Source organism: Oryctolagus cuniculus, chromosome 13 (genome assembly GCF_051225735.1).
Source record: "Oryctolagus cuniculus isolate XC-2025 breed Fujian yellow rabbit chromosome 13, ASM5122573v1, whole genome shotgun sequence".
Classification (NCBI taxonomy): Eukaryota; Metazoa; Chordata; class Mammalia; order Lagomorpha; family Leporidae; genus Oryctolagus; species Oryctolagus cuniculus.
The window spans coordinates 26,853,318-26,874,641 of NC_142879.1; the positions used below are offsets into that span (position 1 = coordinate 26,853,318).

The 21,324-nt window shown below is 46.5% G+C and overlaps 2 protein-coding genes across 13 annotated transcripts in view; one reads left to right on the forward strand and one right to left on the reverse strand.

The window, feature by feature from the left end:
* The window catches only part of PPP2R5A (protein phosphatase 2 regulatory subunit B'alpha), a 76,684-nt gene extending 70,182 nt beyond the window's left edge, over positions 1-6,502 (forward strand). For all 4 annotated transcript variants that reach the window (XM_002717413.6, XM_017347800.4, XM_070055259.1 and 1 more), the window contains 6 exons: positions 342-395; positions 1,891-1,941; positions 2,165-2,284; positions 2,362-2,489; positions 3,158-3,259; positions 5,332-6,502. In XM_002717413.6, the coding sequence (XP_002717459.1) occupies positions 342-395; positions 1,891-1,941; positions 2,165-2,284; positions 2,362-2,489; positions 3,158-3,259; positions 5,332-5,464 (588 nt within the window). In that variant the 3' untranslated portion in view covers positions 5,465-6,502. The remainder of the gene's footprint in view (positions 1-341; positions 396-1,890; positions 1,942-2,164; positions 2,285-2,361; positions 2,490-3,157; positions 3,260-5,331) is intronic.
* Positions 6,503-12,543: 6,041 nt separating this feature from the next.
* Positions 12,544-21,324, reverse strand: part of PACC1 (proton activated chloride channel 1) — a 160,833-nt gene continuing 152,052 nt past the window's right edge. For 7 of the 9 annotated variants that reach the window (XM_089312155.1, XM_070055264.2, XM_089312156.1 and 4 more), the window contains 4 exons: positions 19,713-19,855; positions 18,267-18,411; positions 15,207-15,314; positions 12,544-13,281 (listed from right to left, as the gene is read on the reverse strand). In XM_089312155.1, coding sequence (XP_089168281.1) covers positions 13,120-13,281; positions 15,207-15,314; positions 18,267-18,411; positions 19,713-19,855 — 558 coding nt within the window. In that variant the 3' untranslated portion in view covers positions 12,544-13,119. Of the gene's footprint in view, positions 13,282-15,206; positions 15,315-18,266; positions 18,412-19,435; positions 19,856-21,324 lie in introns of all 9 variants that reach the window. The other 2 variants (XR_016219611.1, XR_016219610.1) reach the window with 1 other exon arrangement.

Below are 21,324 nucleotides of genomic sequence, written 5' to 3' on the forward strand. Positions count from 1 at the left end.
CTAGTTAAGGAGATTTTAGTCTCCTTTATTCGTACTTGGAATAATAGCTTATCAGCATAAGCATACATATGACGTGCTTTCAGCATACACACTGGAAAGCTAAGTGGTTAGCTTCAGTCTTAAACTTCACAGTCAGACACTACTACAAAGTCTTCTGAACCAGATGTTACTTTCAAGATTATTAAAGTTATGTAACTGTCAGTGTACTTCATTTTATATGTTGTAATAAAATTTGTCAAAATTACTAATTATAAATTCAGTCATTTTTGTTGGTTAAACATAAACTTGCATCAGTAAACATTTCACTGCATAATATTTATAAACTTTTCCTTACCTTTTAGCTAGCATACTGTGTTGTACAGTTCCTGGAGAAAGATACAACACTAACAGAACCAGTAAGTGTTATTTTCATGCTTTTTTGGCATTTCACTGTAGTTTTAATAGCCCTGCAGTTATCAAATAGTAGTAATCATGTACCTTCAGCTGAAGTCACTTTATAATACTTCTCTTAAGTTAATTTGCATACAAGGAACAGGATTGGGAGAGAATTTTTTTTGACAGGCAGAGTGGACAGTGAGAGAGAGAGAAAGGTCTTCCTTTTCCATTGGTTCACCCCTCAATGGCCGCTGTGGCTGGTGCACCACGCTGATCCAAAGCCAGGAGCCTCTCCTGGTCTCCCACACGGGTGCAGGGCCCAAGCACTTGGGCCATCCTCCACTGCACTCCAGGGCCACAGCAGAGAGCTGGACGGAAGAGGAGCAACCAGGACAGAATCCGGCGCCCTGACCGGGACTAGAACCCGATGTGCTGGTGCCGCAGGCAGAGGATTAGCCTACTGAGCTGTGGCGCCAGCCCAGAATTTTTAAGATTTATTTGAAGTGCAGAGTTACAGAGGGTTAAAGCCCCAGTCTGCAGTGCCAGCATCCCATACAGGCGCCGGTTTGATTCCCTGCTGATCCACTTTTTTTTTTTGACAGGCAGAGTTAGAGAAAGGTCTTCCTTCCGTTGGTTCACCCCGCAAATGGCTGCTACGGCTGGCGCATTGCATCAAGCCGAAGCCAGGAGCCAGGTGCTTCTCCAGGTCTCCCATGCAGGTGCAGGGCCTAAGCACTTGGGCCATCCTCCACTGCCTTCCCAGGCCACAGCAAAGAGCTGGACTGGAAGAGGAGCAACCAGGACAGAATCCGACACCCCAACTGGGTTCCGGTGCCGCAGGCGGAGGATTAGCCTATTGAGCCAGGGCGCCCGCCTGCTGATCCACTTTTGATCCAGCTCTCTGCTATGGCCTTGGAAAGCAGATGATGACCCAAATCCTTGGGCCCCTGCACCTGCACTTATATATAAATATATAACCAAATATATAATTGATTACTTACATTGGTCTGCTTCCACTAAAATGTAAGCTCCATGGAAATCGGACTCCATGTTTTGTTCACCAGTACATTCCTACTGTCTGGTACACATCATAGTCACTCAGTTAAAAATTCAAAAGTTGGGGCTGCTGCCTGCAGTGCTGGCATCCCCTCTGGGTGCTGGTTTGAATCCCACCTGCTCCACTTCCTAGCCAGCTCTCTGCTATGGCCTGGGAAAGCAGTAGAGGATGGCCCAAGTTTGGGCCCCTGCACCCCTGTGGGAGACCAGGAGGAGGCTCCTGATCAGCACAGCTCCAGCCATTGTGGCCATCTGGGGAGTACACCAGTGGATGGAAGACCTCTCTCTCTCTCTGCCTCTCCTTCTCTATATAACTCTGAGTTTCAAATAAATAAATAAAGCTTAATAGAAAGTCTGGTGTAACACATAATGTTATTCTTCAGAATAGGATATTTTCAATAGTAATTATATTAACATTAGCAAGCTATACTGCTTAATTCATGCTAAACATTTTTGCAGGTGATCAGAGGGCTGCTGAAATTTTGGCCAAAAACATGCAGTCAGAAAGAGGTGGGTTTTGTTCACGAAAAGCAGTGCATGCCATTAGAATTTCTTACCCCCAGTGCTTTACCTTTGCTTCTTTGGGCTGGCTCTATTGCTGCTGCTACCCAGGGAAGGGGGGAGACAAGCTTTGCATTGGATTACAGTAAACTGAATACCATCCAGACTTTTTTTTGCCCACTATATTAACTTCATATAATTTGTCATATTTCTTAAAATCTTTTTAACCTAGGTGATGTTTTTAGGAGAAATTGAAGAGATCTTAGATGTCATTGAGCCAACACAGTTCAAAAAAATTGAAGAGCCACTCTTCAAGCAGATATCCAAGTGTGTTTCCAGTTCTCATTTTCAGGTATGACATTTTCAGTGACAGTATTCTTACTTTGCACTATTTTTCATTTAGTTTTGACATTTCTAAATATCTTCTAGGTTGCAGAAAGGGCATTGTACTTCTGGAATAATGAATATATTCTTAGTTTGATTGAAGAGAATATTGATAAAATTTTGCCAATTATGTTTGCCAGTTTGTATAAAATTTCCAAAGAACACTGGAATCCGTAAGTATCTTTTGTGTTGGTCACATTTTTCTTGTGATTTGATTGCCTAACTTACACATGAAACCTGTGCATATTTGGAACTTATTCCAAGGTTAATGGTTTTATTCTGTCCTCTATTTTATGTACAGCTTTAAGTTGTAAATATGTCTCTATTCTTTTACACATGGTCTTACTTCCAATTAAAATTGCGTATCTCGTTAACATTCTGCACCAGTTCTTGTTGGAGAGACCAACCGCATGTCTGCGAAAGGTGTGATACGTGCATTACCGCTCCCAGTGTATACACACTCCACACTCTGTTGACTGCAGTGTCCCTAGGGCAACACTAAAGTGCTTAAGGTCATGGGGATATTTACAATGCATATATTCTAACTTCTGGGACATCCTTATCCTGCCTTCTGCTCTCCTTACCAGTTACAGTCACTGGATCTCTTTCACCTTTTAATGCTGTAACTCAGTTTCATATATGAAACTCTAATCAAGATAACCACAACATTTTTTTTTTTACCACTACTGGCTGTGTAACCTTTAGCAAATTACAAAACCTCTTGAACTTTAGTTTTATCTAAAATGAATGGAAGATCAGCAACATCTAGCACATTTTAGAGCTGACAGTGTTACACTTCCTGTATGATAGCATCAATAACCGAGGGTCATTTTCATTTCAGGACCATTGTAGCACTGGTATATAATGTGCTGAAAACCCTCATGGAAATGAATGGGAAGCTTTTTGATGACCTTACTAGCTCATACAAAGCTGAAAGACAGAGGTACTTGATCCTTTACATTACAAAATTGTCTACACATTTTAGGTTAAATGTGATTCAGTTCAGTAAGCTATCTTCTCAGGTAAAATTACCATGTTTAAGAAGTCAATTTCATATTCCAATGCTTAATGTTAAGACTCTTTAATACTTATTTCCAGATGAAGTAGCCCAAATATTTTCATAAATGTGTTAAGCAGAAAAGCAGTAATATGTATTATTTAATATTATATGATTTACTTGCCCTAAAAGGTTATTTTAACATGGATCATAAATTCTATTTTATCTCATTCTGAGTCTTAGGTTTTATCAGTCTCATGGCATTTGCATTGTAAAATACACTTTATGCTGAATTTTTAAATACCCACATATACATCTTACTGCGTGAGCATTACATTTGAACTGTTCTTTGCATAAAAGTTTGGTAGTTCTTAGGTTGGCAGATGACCAGAGAAAGTAGCCAGCACTGTGGCATAGCAGGTTAAGCCTCTACCTATGGTGCCAGCATACCATATGGGCACCGGTTTGAGTCCCAGCTTTTCCACTTCTGATCCAGCTCCCTGCTGATAGCCTGGGAAAACTGTAGAAGGTGACCCAACTGCATGGCCAATGTGAGAGACCTGGAAGAAGCTCTGGCTTCAGATCGGCCTAGCTCTGGCCATCGTAGACATTTGGGTTGTGAACCAGCGGACGGAAGACCTCTCTGTCTCAAATAAATAGAATTTAAGATTACAAAGAGGGAGAGATCTTCCATCTGCTGGTTCACTCCCCAAGTAGCCCCAACAGCCAGGGCTAGGCCAGGCTGAAGCCAAGAGCTTCATCCAGGTCTCCCATGTAGATGCAGGGACAAGCTCTTAGGTCATCTTCCGCTGCTTTTCTAGGTAATTAGCAGGGAGCTGGTTCAGAAGTAGAACAGCTGGGAATCAAACTGGTGCCCATATGGGATGCCAGCACTGTAGGCAGCGGCTTAACCTGCTGTGCCACAACACTGACCCAGAAAGTGCTATTTTAAAGTCCACTGCTTTGGGAAGAAGGAACTCATAAAGTAATGTATCAATAATATCCTCAGCCATAAAAAATACATCATTTCTGGCAATAATTTATATTTTAGTGAATAAAGGATGGCCTATATCAGCCTTTAGGAATGAGGCTCAGTGATTACCTCTTTCTAGAAATTTCTTAGCTCACTACTAAATAATCACTTTCATGTATTTATTTCACATGTAAGAAGTGGCAGTAACCACTGTACCCACCCATCATTTACTTCTAATAAGTATATTTTACCTGTTACATTTACAAAAGCTCATCTGTTCTGACTACTGGTTTCTAGTCATGGTATAGAGAAGGTATATCCCATCCTAGCCTGCCAATAACTAACTCAGTGCATTATTTAATAGTATTGTGCAGCAGGAAAACAACGTAGGTAAGAAAGTATAAGAAAAGAATGAAAAGGATATTTCACATAACTAGGAATAATGATTATTCCTAGGTTTAGTGTCTCTTATCCAAAATGTATGGGAGCAGAAATCTTTTAGATTCTGGAGTATTTGCAGACTTCACAGGTCGAGCATCCTAAAATCTAAGACTTTCTGAACATTGTATTGGCACTCAAAAAGTTTTGGTTTTTGGAGCATTCTAGATTTCTGGATTAGGGATCTTCAACGTGTATTTACCTACATCTGCAAGTCCTTTAAGGACTGCCCTTTCATATGTAACAGCATAGAAAATAACTTTGACCTTTGTTTTAGAGATTACTCAAGCTTTAAAGTTTTCAACTCAAATATGAGACACAGGAGATAGTAAGATATAAACTGGCTGGAGGCTAGAGAGGGTGTGGAGAAGAGAGAATAGTGATTGTGGCTGCGAGGCCATATAGCAAAGGAAAAACAAGTAGTACCTTGCAGTTGGTACAGGAGCTGCAAAGACAGTAACTGCAGTTAGAAAAGTGACGAGGAGAACCCCGGTGCTTCCGTCGAGGTGTGTCTGTGAAATGTGGGTGAACAAATGTGCTCTCCAGGGAGCTGCCCAGAAGCACCTTCCTTCAGGTTCTGAATAAGAATTTTTGTGCTTATCTACAGAGAGAAAAAGAAGGAACTGGAACGTGAAGAATTATGGAAAAAATTAGAGGAGCTAAAGCTAAAGAAAGCTCTAGAAAAACAGAACAGCGCTTACAACATGCACAGTATTCTCAGCAATACAAGTGCCGAATAAAGAGACTACCACTTCTGCTGGGTAGACGGCTTTGTACACTTGTTGAAATATGTAAAAATTGCAAAGCAAACCTCATCAGTATAATATAATTAAAAAGTCAGGGTTTTGGTTTTTTTTTCCTGGCAACTGTAAATGGAAAGTATATGGATTAAACACAGCCCTGTGTTCTATCATGGCCGCAGTATATTGTAACCTTCGTCTAGTCAGTGATTTGTGTCACTTCTGAAGTTTCACAGAAATGAATTTTATCATCTTACGAGTGAGATAATTATGGAATTGGTAAGAATTATGACTTGAATTCTTTTTGATTGTGTTGCACATACAGTAGACTGCTCTGTATATTCTTCCCTTTCATGATGTGCTTTTTAACACTGCTGAAGTCCTTAGTTACATCCTAGGAAAAAGTTTACTTCCTAAAAGAAACTAAGGTATCAGCTTCCCTTTGTCCCTGCCCGGAAATATGCTGGGGGGAACTCCCTGCCTAAGCGCCCTCACTGAAGATATTCCTGTACTCTGGAATTTGAGCAAAACCTTCAAGCTCCAGGTTTCTAAAGCACAAAGTAGAAATCAAAGCTGGGAACGTAAACCAAAAGTCTTGAGATTGTTCATTGTTCCTCACGAACATCCCTCTTCCTCTGCAGCTCCCCAAGCGGTGAGACAGAGCCTGCCGCTCCGTTCATTCCTCCTCTTCCTCTCAAAGGCCGAGGGCAGGGCCTTTCCAGGCCTCACAACCTGCCCTCCTCTAGTCCTTCCTGACCCCACGAGGGAGGCTCGGAGTCCCACCCTGTGGTGATGCACAGTGCTAGTTGTCACTGCCTGGCTTTACTTAAAGGAAACGCAGTAAGCTTCCTCTGTCGAGATCTTAAGAAGTTGCCTATGTAGAGGTCTTCTATGTTTTTACTTGGTCAAGTATTTCTCACATCTTTGTTATCAGAGTACCATTCCAATCTCTTAACTTGGAGTTGTGTAGAAAACTGTTTTGTAATGAAAGATCCTCATTGGAGGATTGAGCAGCATTTAATAAAGTCTATGTTTGTATTTTGCCTTATGTCATCCTTACTTTTTTTAGTGCTAAGCTATCTAGAAGTTATAGAAAATTCTAACTGTGGAGTTCTAACTAAAAAATAGGAAGGTTTTGTGCCAGAGTTGAATGTTCCAGCCATTTACCAAAGCACATCTGTCTCACAGAATATGTGCATACAATTCTAAGTTCTAGGGGCATGCCAAGCTGATGGCTAAGTAGGGTGCACCTGTGAGCATCTCCTCTCAGAAATTTGAACAGCTGCCCTCGCACCAGCACACCTACGCAAGAGCTAAGGAAGCCAGGTGAGAGGCCACTTAGTGTAACGGTAAGGAAAGATGCATTGTGGAAGCATCAAAGAAAGAGTTGCCCGCCATCACCCCTCCTTTCATTCCAGGCAGCACAGTGTGGAGAGACAGACACCTCACCTGCTGGGTACAGATCTCAGACTTAACCCAGTACCAGGCCCACAGCAATAAAAACCAGTGTTAGACAGGGCCTCCCAGCCTGCAGACTGGGCCTTGGGAAGCAGGGCAGAAAAGGGAGCTTCAGAGCCAGACCCAACAAGGGGAGACCCAGCATCAGAGAAAGCCCAGAGGCCTCTCATCCCCAGGCCAGTACTCGCAGAGCCCTGTACCCCAGGGGGACCACCTCATGTAGGCCTAGTGGGTGCCCCCAAGACTACACAAGACCTGACTGGAATTCCCAGATGCATCCCAGCTTAGTGGCAACCTGGGCTGCAGAGTCTGCCTCTACCACCCCTCTCCCAACCCTGGGCAGACAGGAAGGATGCACACTGCAGCCAGTGGGGAGTAGGGCAAGAAACAACACAGAACTGTCTTGGGACTCAGTGCCCATCTGATAAAACTCAACACTGGGCAGATTCTAATGGCCCTGGTCCCAGTCCCCAGGCTGGTGCTTGTGGACGGGGCCTCTAGACTTACCCCAGTGTCAAGTGGAGTCACAGCAGGCGGCATCTGAAGCTGGTTATGGGCTTTGGGCTGAGTCCACTTCTGTTCTACCCTCATGCTTCGCTGGTACTGGCAGGCTATGGGCTTCAAGTATGATCTAGCATTACGGCAGCAGTGGCCACAGGACTAGGCATCTGGTTCTACCCCAGCCCCAGGAAAAGAGGCTTGCAAGGATCCACTACCACTTGTAGTCAGCTTCTTCACTTCATCTGTATAACACACTAACTGCAGATCTGGGACAAATCTGGGCTTGGAGTGTCCCCTATTGCTGAAACAGGAACACACTAACAGCAGGGGCAAACCTAGACTTCGAGCACCGCTGACAGTTGAAATAGCAAAATGTCCACAGGTTTAGAACTAAGCAGCCACCTTGGAATTTCCAGAAAGACAGCCACAAAGCAAGCCAGAATATAAAGACTGGAGAAAAATTGCAACATTGCATACCAAGTGTCAAGAACTTTCAGGGAAGGGCCTGTCTCAGCTACTCCACTTTCTAAGAAAGGCAGAGTCACAGAGAGGGAGAAACAGAGAAAGAGATCTTCCATCACCGGTTCACTCTCCAAATGGCCACAACACCCAATGATGGGCCAGGCTAAACCCAGCAGCCAGGAGTTCCATGCGGGTATCTCACATCTGGCTCTCCCACATGGGTGGCAGGGGCCCAGTACTTGGGTCACCTTCCACTGCTTTGCCAGGTGCATTAGCAGGGACCTGTACCTGAAGCTGACCAGCCAGGATTTGAACCCATGATCTGATATGCTGCCGGCATCAGCAGCTTAACCCACTGTGCCACAACATTGGCCCCAGCTACTCGACTTCTAATCTAGCAGATGGAAGGTGTGTGTGTGTCTCCCTCTCTTTTAAATAAATCAATCTGGGAAAAAAAAAAAAAAAAAAAAAAAAAAAACCACCACCATTTTCAGGAAACCATGATCTTACTTAAGGAACAAAGTAAGAGAAACCAGCCAGCTATCAAATGACAACTACATATTCTCAGATGAACTCAAAATAGCTGTTTTTGAGAAATTCAACAAACTTCAAAAGAACAAAGAAATGATTTAATACTTCTAACAGGGAGAAATAAGAGATGGGAAAAAAACAGAAGGCACCAATCAGTAGCAGAAGAGATTGAACAGGAGGTGAGCTTGAAGATACATATTAGAAAAACCCACAGCTGGAAGAGACAGAATAGGAATGAAGAGGGAGGGAAGCCTACAAGAATTCTGGGACAGCAAATATCTCGGTTTTTAGACTTCCAGGACCACTTCACAAAGCCAAAGGGGCAGAAAGCACATTTAGGGGCCTGCGTTGTAATACGATGGGTTAAGCCTCTGCTTGTGACTCCCACATCCTGACTCCCACACCAGAGTCCTGGTTCCGAGTCCTGGCTGTTCCACTTCAAATCCAGCTCCCTGCTAACGCACCTGGGAAAGCAGCAAATGGTGGCCCAAATATTTGGGCCCCTGCCACCCACCTGGGAGACCCAGATGGAGTTCTAGGCTCCTGGCCTCAGCCTGCCCAGCCCTGACTATTTAGAGTGTTAACCAAAAGATGGAAGATGGATTGATCTCTTTCTCTATCCCTCCTTCCCTTTCTTCCTCTCTCAACCACTCTTCCAAATAAGTAAATAATTCCTTAAAAAAAAAAAAAAAAAGCATATTCAAAGAGATAATAACAGGACATTCCTCAAACCTAGAGAAAAGGGCTGGCATTGTGGTGTAGCAGGTAAAGCCGGCATCACATATGGGCACTGTTCGTGTCTGAGCTTCTCCACTTCCAATCCAGCTCCCTGCTAATAGCCTGGGGAAAAGCGGAAGATGGCCTTGGTGTTCAGGACCCTACCACCAACATGGGAGACCTGGATGAAGCTCCTGCCTTCGGCCTGGCCCAGCCCTGGCTGTTACAGCCACCTGGGGGCATGAACCAGGGAACGGAAAATCTGTCTCCTTCTTTCTGTAACTCTTTGACATAAGTAAATTTTTAAAAAATAATTTTACAAAATAAAGATACCGACCACCCAGCTATAGGTCGTCAGAGGTCACCAATCAGATTCAGCTTAACTAAATCTACTCCAAGACATTGTAACAAGCTTACCAGGTTAAAGACCCATCTTACAAGAAATGCTAAAGAAGGTTCTTCAAACTGAAAAACACACTAACGAGTAAGAAAACATCAAAGTAGAAAACCTACTGGTGCAAATTCAGAATGCTCTAAAATTGTAAACATGATGTATAAACCATGACTTTACCATGAAGACTGAAAAACAAAAAAATAACTAGGGACAGGTATTTGGCTCGGCTGTTAAAACAGCACTTGGGACACTTGCATCCCACATCGGAGTACCTGGGTTTGAGTCCTGGCTCCACTTCCGATTCCAGCTTCCTGCTAATGTGCATCCTAGGAGGCAGCAGTGATGGCTCAAGGACTCGGGTCCCTGCCGCCCACATGGGAGACCTGAATGGTGTTCCTAGCTCCTGGCTTTGGCCTAGCCTAGAAGAAATGGACAGATTCCTGAACACACAAACACCTTATCCAGATCGAGTCAGAAAGAGAACACCTAATCAGACCAATAACAAACAGTGACACTGAGTCAGTAATGAGGTAAGAGGTCTCCCCACAAAGAAGAGCCCATTACTGCTGAATTCTACCAAACACTTAAGGTACTAACATCAATTCTTAAATTATTCCAAAACACAGAAGATGTCATTCTTCCAAACATACTCTAAGAGGCAAGCATTGCCCTGATACCAAAACCAGACAAGGACACAACAAAAAAAGAAAGCTACAGGCCAATATCCTTGAAGAATATAAATACAAAAACCCTTAAAATACAAACAAACTGAATCCAACAGAACATTAAAAAGATTACTCACCATGACAAGTGGAATTCATCCCAGAAGTACAATGATAGTTCAACATATGCAAATCAATGACCATGACATCCCCTATCAATAGGATGAAGGACAGAAACCTCATGATCATCTCAATAGATGCAGAAAGGCCCAGCTGTAGTGGCCATTTGGGGAGTGAACCAGCAGATGGAAGATTCCTGTCTCTCCCTTTCTCTATGTAACTCTGCCTTTCAAGTAAATAAATCTTACAAAAAAAAAAAAAAAGAAAAGCACAAACTCAAAGCAATTTATAAGTTCAATGCAATCCCTATGAAAACACCAATGATACTTCTCACAGACCTAGGAAAAACACTACTAATATGCATGGAACCACAAAACAGAATGGTAGCAGCGTAAAAACCAACACATATACCCACAGAAAAGAGCACCTTGAAAGAAATCTGCAGCCAGCTGATCTGTGACACACACACTGAAGTTAGACTGATCCATCTTCCATCTGCTGGTTTATTCCCCAGATGGCCACAATGGCCAGGGCTGGGCCAAGCTGAAACCAGGAGCCCTGAACTTCATCCAGGTCCCCCGTACGGGTGCCAGGGGCCCAAGTACTTGGACCTTCTTCCCCTGCTTAGGAGCATTAGCAGGGAACTGGATTGGGAGTGGAGCAGCAAACTGGCACCCACATGGGATACTGACATCACAGGCAGCAGCTTACCCTGCTATGCCACACAATGGTCCCCTTAATCTTTTAAGTTAACATGATTAAAATAGGCCAAGGATTATTACCACAATCCATAATAATAGCACTCTGGAGAAGGGCAATGAGAAGTTAGGCAGTGTCTGACAATGTAATAACTGTCGTTTTGACAATGTTTTCAACTACTCCGGTTTACTTCCTCTTCAACATCAGTTCAACTCAAGCACAGGCTGTGCACATTATTCCTACTTGAGCTGCTGCGAAAGCAGCTCCTGCTCCGTGTGGTGCCAGCAGAGGCTCACTCTCCCTTTCAGTGTGGCGGCTCACACCCCCAGGGTTCTCGAGCAGTGGTGTTCCAGGGCCACCCTGGCATGGCCACCCAGATCGAGCTGTTCCTTCCAGTCTCCACGCTAACCCAAAGCCAGGCAGCACTGCTGACTACGGGGACACCACAATCTAACGTCAAAGGCAAGGCAAGCTCCTGACTGTCCAGAGAGTAAGGAGCAGGTCTTCTTTTCCTGGTGTGTTTAGGGACATACGTATTTCTTTTACTGAAGGCAACCAGAGTGGGTTTTGACGCGCTGCACTAAGAGTTGCTGAAATCTATTTCTCTTTGAACAGTAAAGAGGTTCACTCCCTTCCTAATCATCTGCTATCCAAAGCACATGTGATGTGTCTCAACTTTCCACAGCACAGGAAATAGTTCCACTGTGTTCACGGAGGCCACTTTATTAGCTATGTGGGCCACATGAAACTGACTGACCGGTCATCGTTAGGGAAGCTTTGGGACAACACGTCTCTTCTTGAGTTCTCTCAATCTAACTCTATGCCTGGCTTTGCACTTGTAGAGACTGAGGCTGCAACCTGACTTCTCCAGCTCCTGTGGAGCAGAAAGCAGCAGGGAGTATTTTCTTACACAAGTTCACCTTTAATACTTCAACCAAAGAACAGCCTCTGGCTAGCCATCAGACACAAGAGAAAAATGCCCTAGTCATACATGTGAGTTGTCCTCTTCAGATGCAACGGGTATGTAAATACTTCAAAACTCTGGAAACAATTTTTACAACCTTCGATCAATGTGGAAAATGCCTGTGACTTCTTTGTAGCGGTACCTGTCTCAGCGCAGCGTCAGGCGGAGAGCCCCTTTCTCGGATGGCGGCTCTGCAGGACACAGTGAACAGTCACCACAGCTTACTCTGTCGCTCTCCCTGCCTCCTGCCGTCATCGCCATGCCCTCCCCACCCTTCCCTGGGAGCAGTCAGCACGCACGTCAGGAGTCAGAGCCGTCCGCCTGGGAGTGCAGCGAACTCGTTTTTGGAAGTCACAGGATGAACCACTATTGGTGCCTACTGATTTAGCAGTTGTTGACACTGGCACACTCACTCCTTCCTTTTGATTTAACCTAACTTACTTACCTGTTAATGAAATCAGCAAGATACACTGAGTAAGCATCTACTGTATACATCTATCCTAGTGCTTCTGAGTGTTAATCATGTCGAACTCATATCTGCACCAACAAATATTCCAGCCAAACAGGCAGGTGACTAATCGATCCATACGAAATTTAATTACACTTTCCAGTAGTTTTAAGGTCTCATTTTATGTTTAAACGGGGAGAGAGCCCACCAGAGGCAGGAAAGTCTTAAGTGTTTTGCCCTTATGTACAATGCGTAGGTTTCAAAGCACGTCCCGTCCATCTCAACAAGATCTGTGTTTAAAAAAAAAAAAAGAAATCATCACACTCTCCGTCCAGGGGAAAACCTAAAGTGAAGAGCAGAGCCGTAATCACTGTGTCAGGGCACTGACTACACGGCGAGCCACAAAGGACGAAGGGTGGCTTTCACAAACCTGGAGCCTAAGTCACTGGGCGGCTCTTTCAAATGTTCGTGAATAATTTAAATACTTAAATAGCTCTTAGGTTACCATTGGGTCTTTCCCATTAGGCTCTAATCAGCCTCCTTGGGGGCCGGGTTGGAGGTTGCAGTTTGACAGGGGTCCTCCCAGCAGGGCCTCATTTCTTCAAGGCGGCAGAGACTCGCCGGTAGCTCGGTGTGCAGGGTGGAAGTGACGAGAGCTTCCAGGAACACGGGCGGTTCCACAAACATCACAGGGCGACTTCAGCTGATGTGGTTTGTTGCCTGACCTCTTCTTTTAAGGTACCTCTTCCTAATTTTAATCATCCATTTCACGCTCAGTTTGGCAAACTCTGCCGCTTTAAACAATGCCAAAAAGGCCCCACAGAGAAGAGCGATAGTGTTCCAAGGGTTGGCAGTGATTATCTGTGAAACAAAAGCAAACACAGGTTGCCACCCGCTCTGATCTTGACTAGTCAGTCACACTACAGTTCTGGCCTGGGGCGAGATCAACACCTGACTTCTGAAACTGTCAACTCTGCTTCACTCAGACCAGACCCGCAGAAGAGAAAACCACAAGCCCCTCCCCTAATACAGTGATTCAGAGACTAAACTGTTTTCCCAAGAAGCTCTGTGCCAAGAAGATTGTCAACACGAGGCTTGGCCTCCGCGGCCTAACCCAACAGTGAGGAGCGGTCTTGCTATGAGACACACTTCCCAGAACCGTACACGGAGGTCAGCTCTCCTTTCTCCCCGTCTCCCACTTACTCAGCGTGAGGCGTCTCCTCTCCCTCCCAGACTCACCTCAGGGCTTCCTACCTCCAGGCCTTGGCTCCTCTTGGCCCAGGCGCTCCCGTGCTGGAAGCCCTCACTAACCCTTCAGAGGGTCAGGGCATTGAGCACCAAGCCAAACCTTCTGTGGTTTCGGCATAGCCACACATATTGTGCCACAAACTCCTCTGACAGATACTTACTGTCTGGAATTACCACTTTAAGCCAATAGATTACTCCTTAACTAAATGTAAACTTCAAAGTAGAGGCTTTAGCTTGGATTTCTGAATGCTCAAGCATGGAAAAAAATAAACATTTTTAAACCCAATGTAGCAGGGTGACCTTGGATAGTCGGAGCCTCAGCGCTCACACATGCACAGTGGTTTACCACTGTTCTCGTTTAGGACTGCTGGGAGCTGACTGGCCAAAGTAAAGCCTGCCTCATGTTTGGGTCTCTGCATGGTTCCCGATAGGCTTCTCATACCGGATAGAGGTTTTTAAAAGTTCAGGAGCAGGTGCTGGGGTGTAGCAGGTTAAGTCACTACTTGGGGCACCCACATCCTGTCAGCAGCTTGAGTCCTGGCTGCTCTGCTTCCAATCCAGCTTCCTGCTAGTGCATACTCCAAGAGGCAGCAGGTGCCGGCTCACTGCTTGAGCCCCACCACCCATGTGGGCAACACGGATGGAGCTCCTGGCTCCTGATTTCAGCCTGGCCCAGGCCCAGCTATTGCGGGCGTTTGGGGAGTGAACCAGTAGATGGAAGCTTTCTCTCTCTCCTCCTCTCTGTCGCTCTGCCTTTCAAGTAGATGAAAATAAACATAAAAAAATTCAATCACACATTTCACATGCAGAGCTGAAAGGTATTCCTTTCTACAGGGTATTTCTAAGCCTCTGCACATGCGCCCTCGTCCACAGCCTTCCAATCTACAACAAACAGCAGTAACTGGGTGAGAGAACACGTCCGCCTCACAGAAGTGGATCTGGGGCTGGAAGCTTACAAGAGTGAGTCTCAGTTAAAAATTGCCTACCCTGAGCCATGATCATGTGGGGACATCCTGTGGTAACCTGAATGCCAATCAACATTAGACCACACTGGCTCTGGTGGACAACGGGTCATGAGTGCTTCGAGGGCACAGCTGACCAATCATTGCTCCCTTTCCAAGGCTGCGAGTCTGGCGATTCAGCATGAATTGACAGTTTATTCATTATCCATACCTTTCTGTGCTGACTTACCACAAATAACAGGGACTCTGCCAAAAAGAAGTGACCATCAGTAACAATGATCCGTGGAGTAAATCAATGCTTTCTACCTAGTTTATCCAGTTAATATGACTCAGCAGATACGGCAGTTACTCTGTGCGAGGCACTCTGCTAGATAGCAGATGAATGGTGAACAAAATGAGGAGGACGCCACCTTTATAGAGACTACGGTCTGGTGATGGAGGACACAAACCATACATGTAATACCAGCGTCCTTGAAGCCAAAGCCGCAGTGCCATGGGCCATGGAAGAGCCCGGTCTGCAAGGCCGAGGCAAATGCTGCAGGCAGGGGATGCTCTCAGGACTTCAACCGTACTCACGTCTTGGACCTTCTGGATGAAAGGATCTTTCCACTCAAAGACCACAAAAAACAGCTGAGCGCTTTTCTCAGTGGCTGGCCGCTGGTCAATGTAGTTCACCACACTCGTCTAGACACAGAAGAGAGAAAAGCAGCGTGGGCACCTCTGGGTGCGACTCCCTTGCCCGGGGCCATGGCAGAAGACAGAGCAGAAGGTGAACTCGGACCTGGGCTCTCCCCACACCAGCATCCTGAGAGCCAAAAATTTCATGTACACGAGCTCTTGAAACTGGTGCCAGACCCAAGGCTTTACCTTGGCTTCCATGGTTCTTTGGGAAAGAGAATCCGGATGTACAATAAGCAGTGTGGATTAGTTCTAAAACTCGTCATTAGGTACCTAATTAAACAAATATACCATAATCAAACTACCGTAGCAATTCATAATTAAAGCAATAAAAACTTCAAAACTTAAAATCCTGACCTGCAGAGCTGGGTCTATCAACCATTCGAGTCTCCAGGGAGAAAGCACAGCCTCAGAGACACGTTACACACTCCCTGTAAATACTTACCAGTGGGAGGCAGCACTGTGGCGTAGTGGTTAAGCCGTTGCCTAAAGCGCCAGCATCCCATATGGGTACTGGTCCCAGTTCCAGCTGCTCCACTTCCAATCAAGCTCCTTGCTGATGGCCTGGGAAAGCAGTGAAGGGTGGCCCAAGTCCTTGAGCCTCTACACCCAAATGGGAGACCTGGAAGAAGCTGGTTTCAGCCTGGCCCAGCCCCTGCTGTTGCAGCCATCTGGAGAGTGAACCAGCAGATGGGAAACCTCTCTCTGTCTCTCTGACTCTGCCTTTCAAATAAAAATAACACAAGGCTGTGTGCCATAACAGAGAGGGACAGGCTCCAGAGGCAGAGGCCTGGGTCCACGGCCTGCTCTGAGCCTCTGCTTTGCCACCCATAAGACAGGACAAAATGCCTACCTCACTGCATCTGGTGAGGGCCATAAGAAACAAGCTACGTGAAAACATCTTAAACTCCAAAACATGATAGAAAACAGTTTTAGTTTTGTTCAAAAGCTCTCATGATCCCACCAAAAGACTATGAATTTAGACAATAAGAGTTTTCAAGTTTATAGGTCCATTGGGGTTTTCACCCCTCTGGTTTCACATCATAGCTGGAGGAGAGTTAAGGTAAATGGGGTTGTACCCAATTGCAGGGTGAATGGACACACACAGCCCCCTTCTCGGAGCTGGTGTGGGCCCAGATGAGAAAGGACTTGGAATTCCTGGAACAAAATGTGGCGTGAAAGTCCAGGAGATGACAGTTACCTTACAAAATAGGACTATTTTACTGATCTATTGCAGGGGATGGAGGGGAGGTACTGTCATCTCCTAAGGCAGGAAAAAATGGCCTGCCCCCTTTAAGAAAACCAGCTGTGAGCCTCTCTGAGAATCCAACCCGGAACAGGCCTAGGACTCAAGGCATGCAAAGTGGCAGTTTCAAGACTTACACAGAGCTGGCCAAAGATGGCCCAGTCAGTCTTTATATTCAACCCAGACCTTTCCTAATGCTGGCCCTCAGGGATAAGTCCAATTGGACTACCCCCAAGGAGGAGCAAGGGGGAGAGGACATGTCTCCTCTTGCTTCCTCCGCAGCACCAGGTCACTCGTGCACAGGACAGTCTGGCTCTTGACGTGGATGCAGGAAGAAGGCAAAGCCAGTGCCTAGGTGGAAGCCCCAGAAACAGACATGGGGACCCATCAACAGCCCTGTTGAGGCAGCCAAGATCTCCCATCTCCAACCCTGCTGCCATGGTCAAGATTACAGGGGTATCTTTCCAGGATCCTATCTTGGCCCCCAGGCCAGTGGGCTAAAAGCATTTTGAGTAGCTCTCCCTTTTAAAAGGTTTCTGTATGCACCCAGTACATTTAAATTTGTAACTTTGTGATACAGCATATGCTATTACTGTTCTAATGTTATATACATTTTAAAACATTAAAAATAGGAATGTTAAAAAGGTAAGATAAAATGAATACAGAAGGAGCAGGTGGGTTAAGCTGCTACCTGCGACACTCACATCCCGTATCAGAGTTCCCCTCCCAGTCCTGGTTACTCCAATCCAATCCTCTGCTAATGAGCCTGCGACGCAGTAGATGATGATTCAAGCACTTGAGTCCCTGCCACCCATGTGGGAGACGGGGATGGAGCTCCTGACTCCTAGTTTTGGTCTGGCCCATCCTAGGCCATTGTGGCTATTTGGGGAGTCAACCAGCCAATGGAAAATCTTTCTGTCTCTTCCCCTCTCTGCTACTGTGGTCTTTCAAGTAAATAAATCAATCTTTGAAGAAAAAAAAAAAATACAGGGGACAGCAGATAAAGCCACTGCCTGCAGTGCCAGCATCCCATATGGGCGCCGGTTTGAGTCCCAGCTGCTCTACTTCTGATCCAGCTCTCTGCTAAGGCATGGGCAAGCAGAAGATGTGCAAGTCCTTGGGACTCTGCACGCACGTGGGAGACCTGCAAGAAGCTCCTGGCTTTGGATAGGTACAGCTCCGCAGTGCAGCCATTTGGGGAATAAATGGACGGGTAGAAGACCTCTCTCTCTCTCTTTAATTCTTTCAAATAAATAAATGAATCTTTAAAAACATACATACAGAAAGAAAGCTTGGCTTTTCTTGCTGCCTCCCAAGGGATCATGGTAAACAGGACCCATCAGAGGCCACTGCCTGTAGCCTCTCTCCCGGCATGGAACTGATTAACTACGCTACCACCAGCCTCTCATAGTGCCACTGCCTATAGGCATCAGACACAGCTGGACGAGGTACCCACCTCTACATGACACAGCGATCCCCACTGCCTATGCCTGTTCTCTGAGGGCTGCCTATGACAGAGGTGAGGCCAGCACACGCACTGCCTTTAGGAACATGCAGACCCTGGCACAGCATATGAAGCCCTCATGGGATTCCTTCTCACCCTGGCAAAGGACAAATCACCCAGAGGACTCTGCTCAAAGGACTTCCTCCCCCATGCCAGACCAACCATGGAGAAGTCACCAGCAGTTCCAAGCACACCCGGAGCCACCTACCTCCTGCCGGAACTCCACTGCTTCTCGCCCATCCTCCTCCTTGGTCTTCACCAGCGACATCTTGACCCAGGTGCGGAAGCCCCCAGAGAACTTCCAACTGGAATAGGCACTCTCACAGGCCTGCATGAAGCCTACCTTGTCTGGGCTTGGTGGGCAAAGAGAAGAAAGGTCCAAGTCAATCCAAGCTGGGCACTGGAACTAAAATGTGGGCGGACTCAAACTCCAGGCCCTACTTCAAGTTGTTTCTCTGCTAGCGCAATCAGGACGCTGCCCACTCCCTGCTTCCCCAAATTTAGGTTGCCTCAGTGGGGCTGTTTGTCAGTCACCAGCCAAAGCAGAAATCATTAATCTCCCAATGGGAGGATGCTTCCCCCCTCCCACTCATCATTCCTACCACCTGCTCCCAAGGCAATTGGCACTTAGGTCTGCAGAAGCTCCCAGCGCCACAGTGCTCCCAGCTTCTCAGAGAACGCAGGACTCAAGGCAGCCCTCACTGGCCTGTCGTCTCCCTCTCGAAGGAGCAGAGAGGAAAAGAGGGTTCCTCGGGGAGCATTCAGCCACAGGAACACCCCAGTGCACTGCACATGCAGAAAAACCAAAGCGCACAGGAGCAAGTAGCAACTGCAGCCCAGCACCGAGGAAGCTCACCCACTGAGCTGTAGGCAGGGCCTTCTGGGAACTCTTCCAGAAGGCAATCAGGCCAGTGTGAGCCAGGAAGGGAGAGAACTGCGGGTGGCAGAATGGGTGGAAGCCGCTAGAGCAGAGGCTCTGAGCTCCAGGGCAGGAAGGACAGAGTGGCATTGGCCACTCTGCCACCGTGGCCGCCTCCCCTCCACCTGCGAACAGAGCTCCCTGGTTGAGCAGGACCTGGTAGGGAGTGAGTCGCCCTCAGCTCCCGCACATGCAGAAAATGCTCTCACTGCTAAGGTGCACTTTAGGCCTCAGAGTTGGCAACTGAGAGTTCCCAAAGCAGTGTGCATGAAGCAGACAGGACCTTTCTGATGATCAGGGGACATTCACAAGCAAACACCAAGAGTGTGCAGCCCTGCACCCCTCACACCCTCCTAAGAGGGGTACCTACGGCAAACACACACTGAGCCTTTACCAAGGGCAAGACATGGTTCCCGTGCACACCGCAGGGAAATCAAGGCATCGAGCAGGGGACCTGCCTTCAAAGGACTTCCTCTACTCTTCAGCATCCCCAGGCAAGGGTCTCTCCAGGAGCAGCCAGCACGGTCCTCCACGGCAGCCTCGTGTAACTCTGGAGCGAGGCGTCTCACGGAGCACCAAGCACATGAGGGCCATCCCTGAGCCGGTGCGTCATCGGGCAGCACCACTTCCCTGCCTCTGCCCTCACCTGCCATGTCCTCAGCCTAATGACAGACAGGCAAGACTGGAGTAAGAATCAAAGCAGAGAGTGAGCCCAGCGTGACTCTGAAAGGCCACCTTTGCAGGAACTCCCGGAAAGATGAGAAGAGGAGGTAGTCGATGGCGCTGAAGTCCTCGCTACTCTGGTTCAGGCGAAACTGCAGGAAAACCAGCTCCCGCTTCTTCACTTCCTGGGGTCCCTGGACAATCAAGGCCGACTTCTGTAGGGAGACAAGGGCCGGGATCTGTCTCAGAAGCTCAGGGTTTATAGGCCATAACCCTTTACGTATAAACAATCCCTCCGGGCCCTGGCCTCAGGCATGGCACAGGAGGGTTTTCTGGGGCAGAGGGCAGAAGCACAGCCTAGAAAGCCCACAGCTCCTCCCCCAGCAGCCTCTCACATGACCACCAGCTACTCAGCGAGCTGGGGCCTCAGCTGGGGCTCCTGCTCAGATCTGCATAGTTTTCTCAGCACAACGCCCAAAGCAAACACAAGGCAACTCATGCTCAGCCCACTTAGCTTATTGGCTAGTTGTGCGATGTGATGGAAGTTCTTCATTTAGTAAGAAGGGTCACTTGCCCTTGTTCTATATGCCAATGTTTTCTTCCAGTCACTTTTAACTTTGCTTCTAATGCCATGTGTTACATGGAAGCTTTCAATTTAATAGACTGAAACCTCTATGGTCTTTCTATACATAAATAATCTCAATATTTCTAAAACCCTTTTTTTAGTAAGATTCATTTATTCGAAAGCTAGAGTTAGAGAGAGAGAGAGAGATCTTCATCTGCTGGTTCACTCCCCAGATGGCTACATTGGCCAGGGCTGGGTCAGGCTGAAGCCAGGAGCCTCTTCCCGGTCTCCCACTTTGGTTGCAGGGGTACAAGCATGTGGGCCATCTTCCCCTGCTTTTCCCAGGCCATCAGCAGAGAGCTGGATGGGAAGTGGAGCAGCTGGAACACGAATCAGCACCCAAATGGGATGCTGGCATCAGAAGCAGCCACTTAACCGACTACTCTGCAACACCATCCCATTTAAAATCCTTTTCACATGTACATACTTTATCTATCTGGCTTTAAGTTTTCTACATTATATGAGACAGGAATCTAACTCCTAGCTCCTCCACCCACCCCACCTCCCATCCCCACCCAACAATTGGTAGATCCAGGTGTAGGCCTTCCCCTCCCTCCTTTATCCTATACTAAATTCAAGTAGAGCCAACATATACGTCTCCTCCAGGCCCTCATACGGCCCACAAGTGTCCCTGCCTATCTCAGCACTACACTGCAACTCCTATGGTTTTACAGTGTTTTGCTATCTAACTAGGCAGGTCTGCTCCGCATCACTCCTCCCAAACTCATCTTGGTTATTTATGTACACATGGTCTTCTAAATGTGCTTGAAAACTAGCTTGTACTTCCACAAAAAAAACCATTAGGACTTCCAACTGTGATGAAACTTAACTGATGAATTAATATGGGGAGAAAATTATCAGCTTTCTAGAAATGTCCTACAGGTCTTCAAAAGAATGTAATGTCAGAGTTTTATACACACACATCCATGCACTCTACACTTACTAACTGTGCTTTCCATTCTTGTCCTTACCACTTTTTGTCTCTCTGAACTCTGAATTGCAGAGAGAGGTGTGAAAGCCACACTCTAAGAAGTTGAGGCTATTTTTGATTTTAAACAG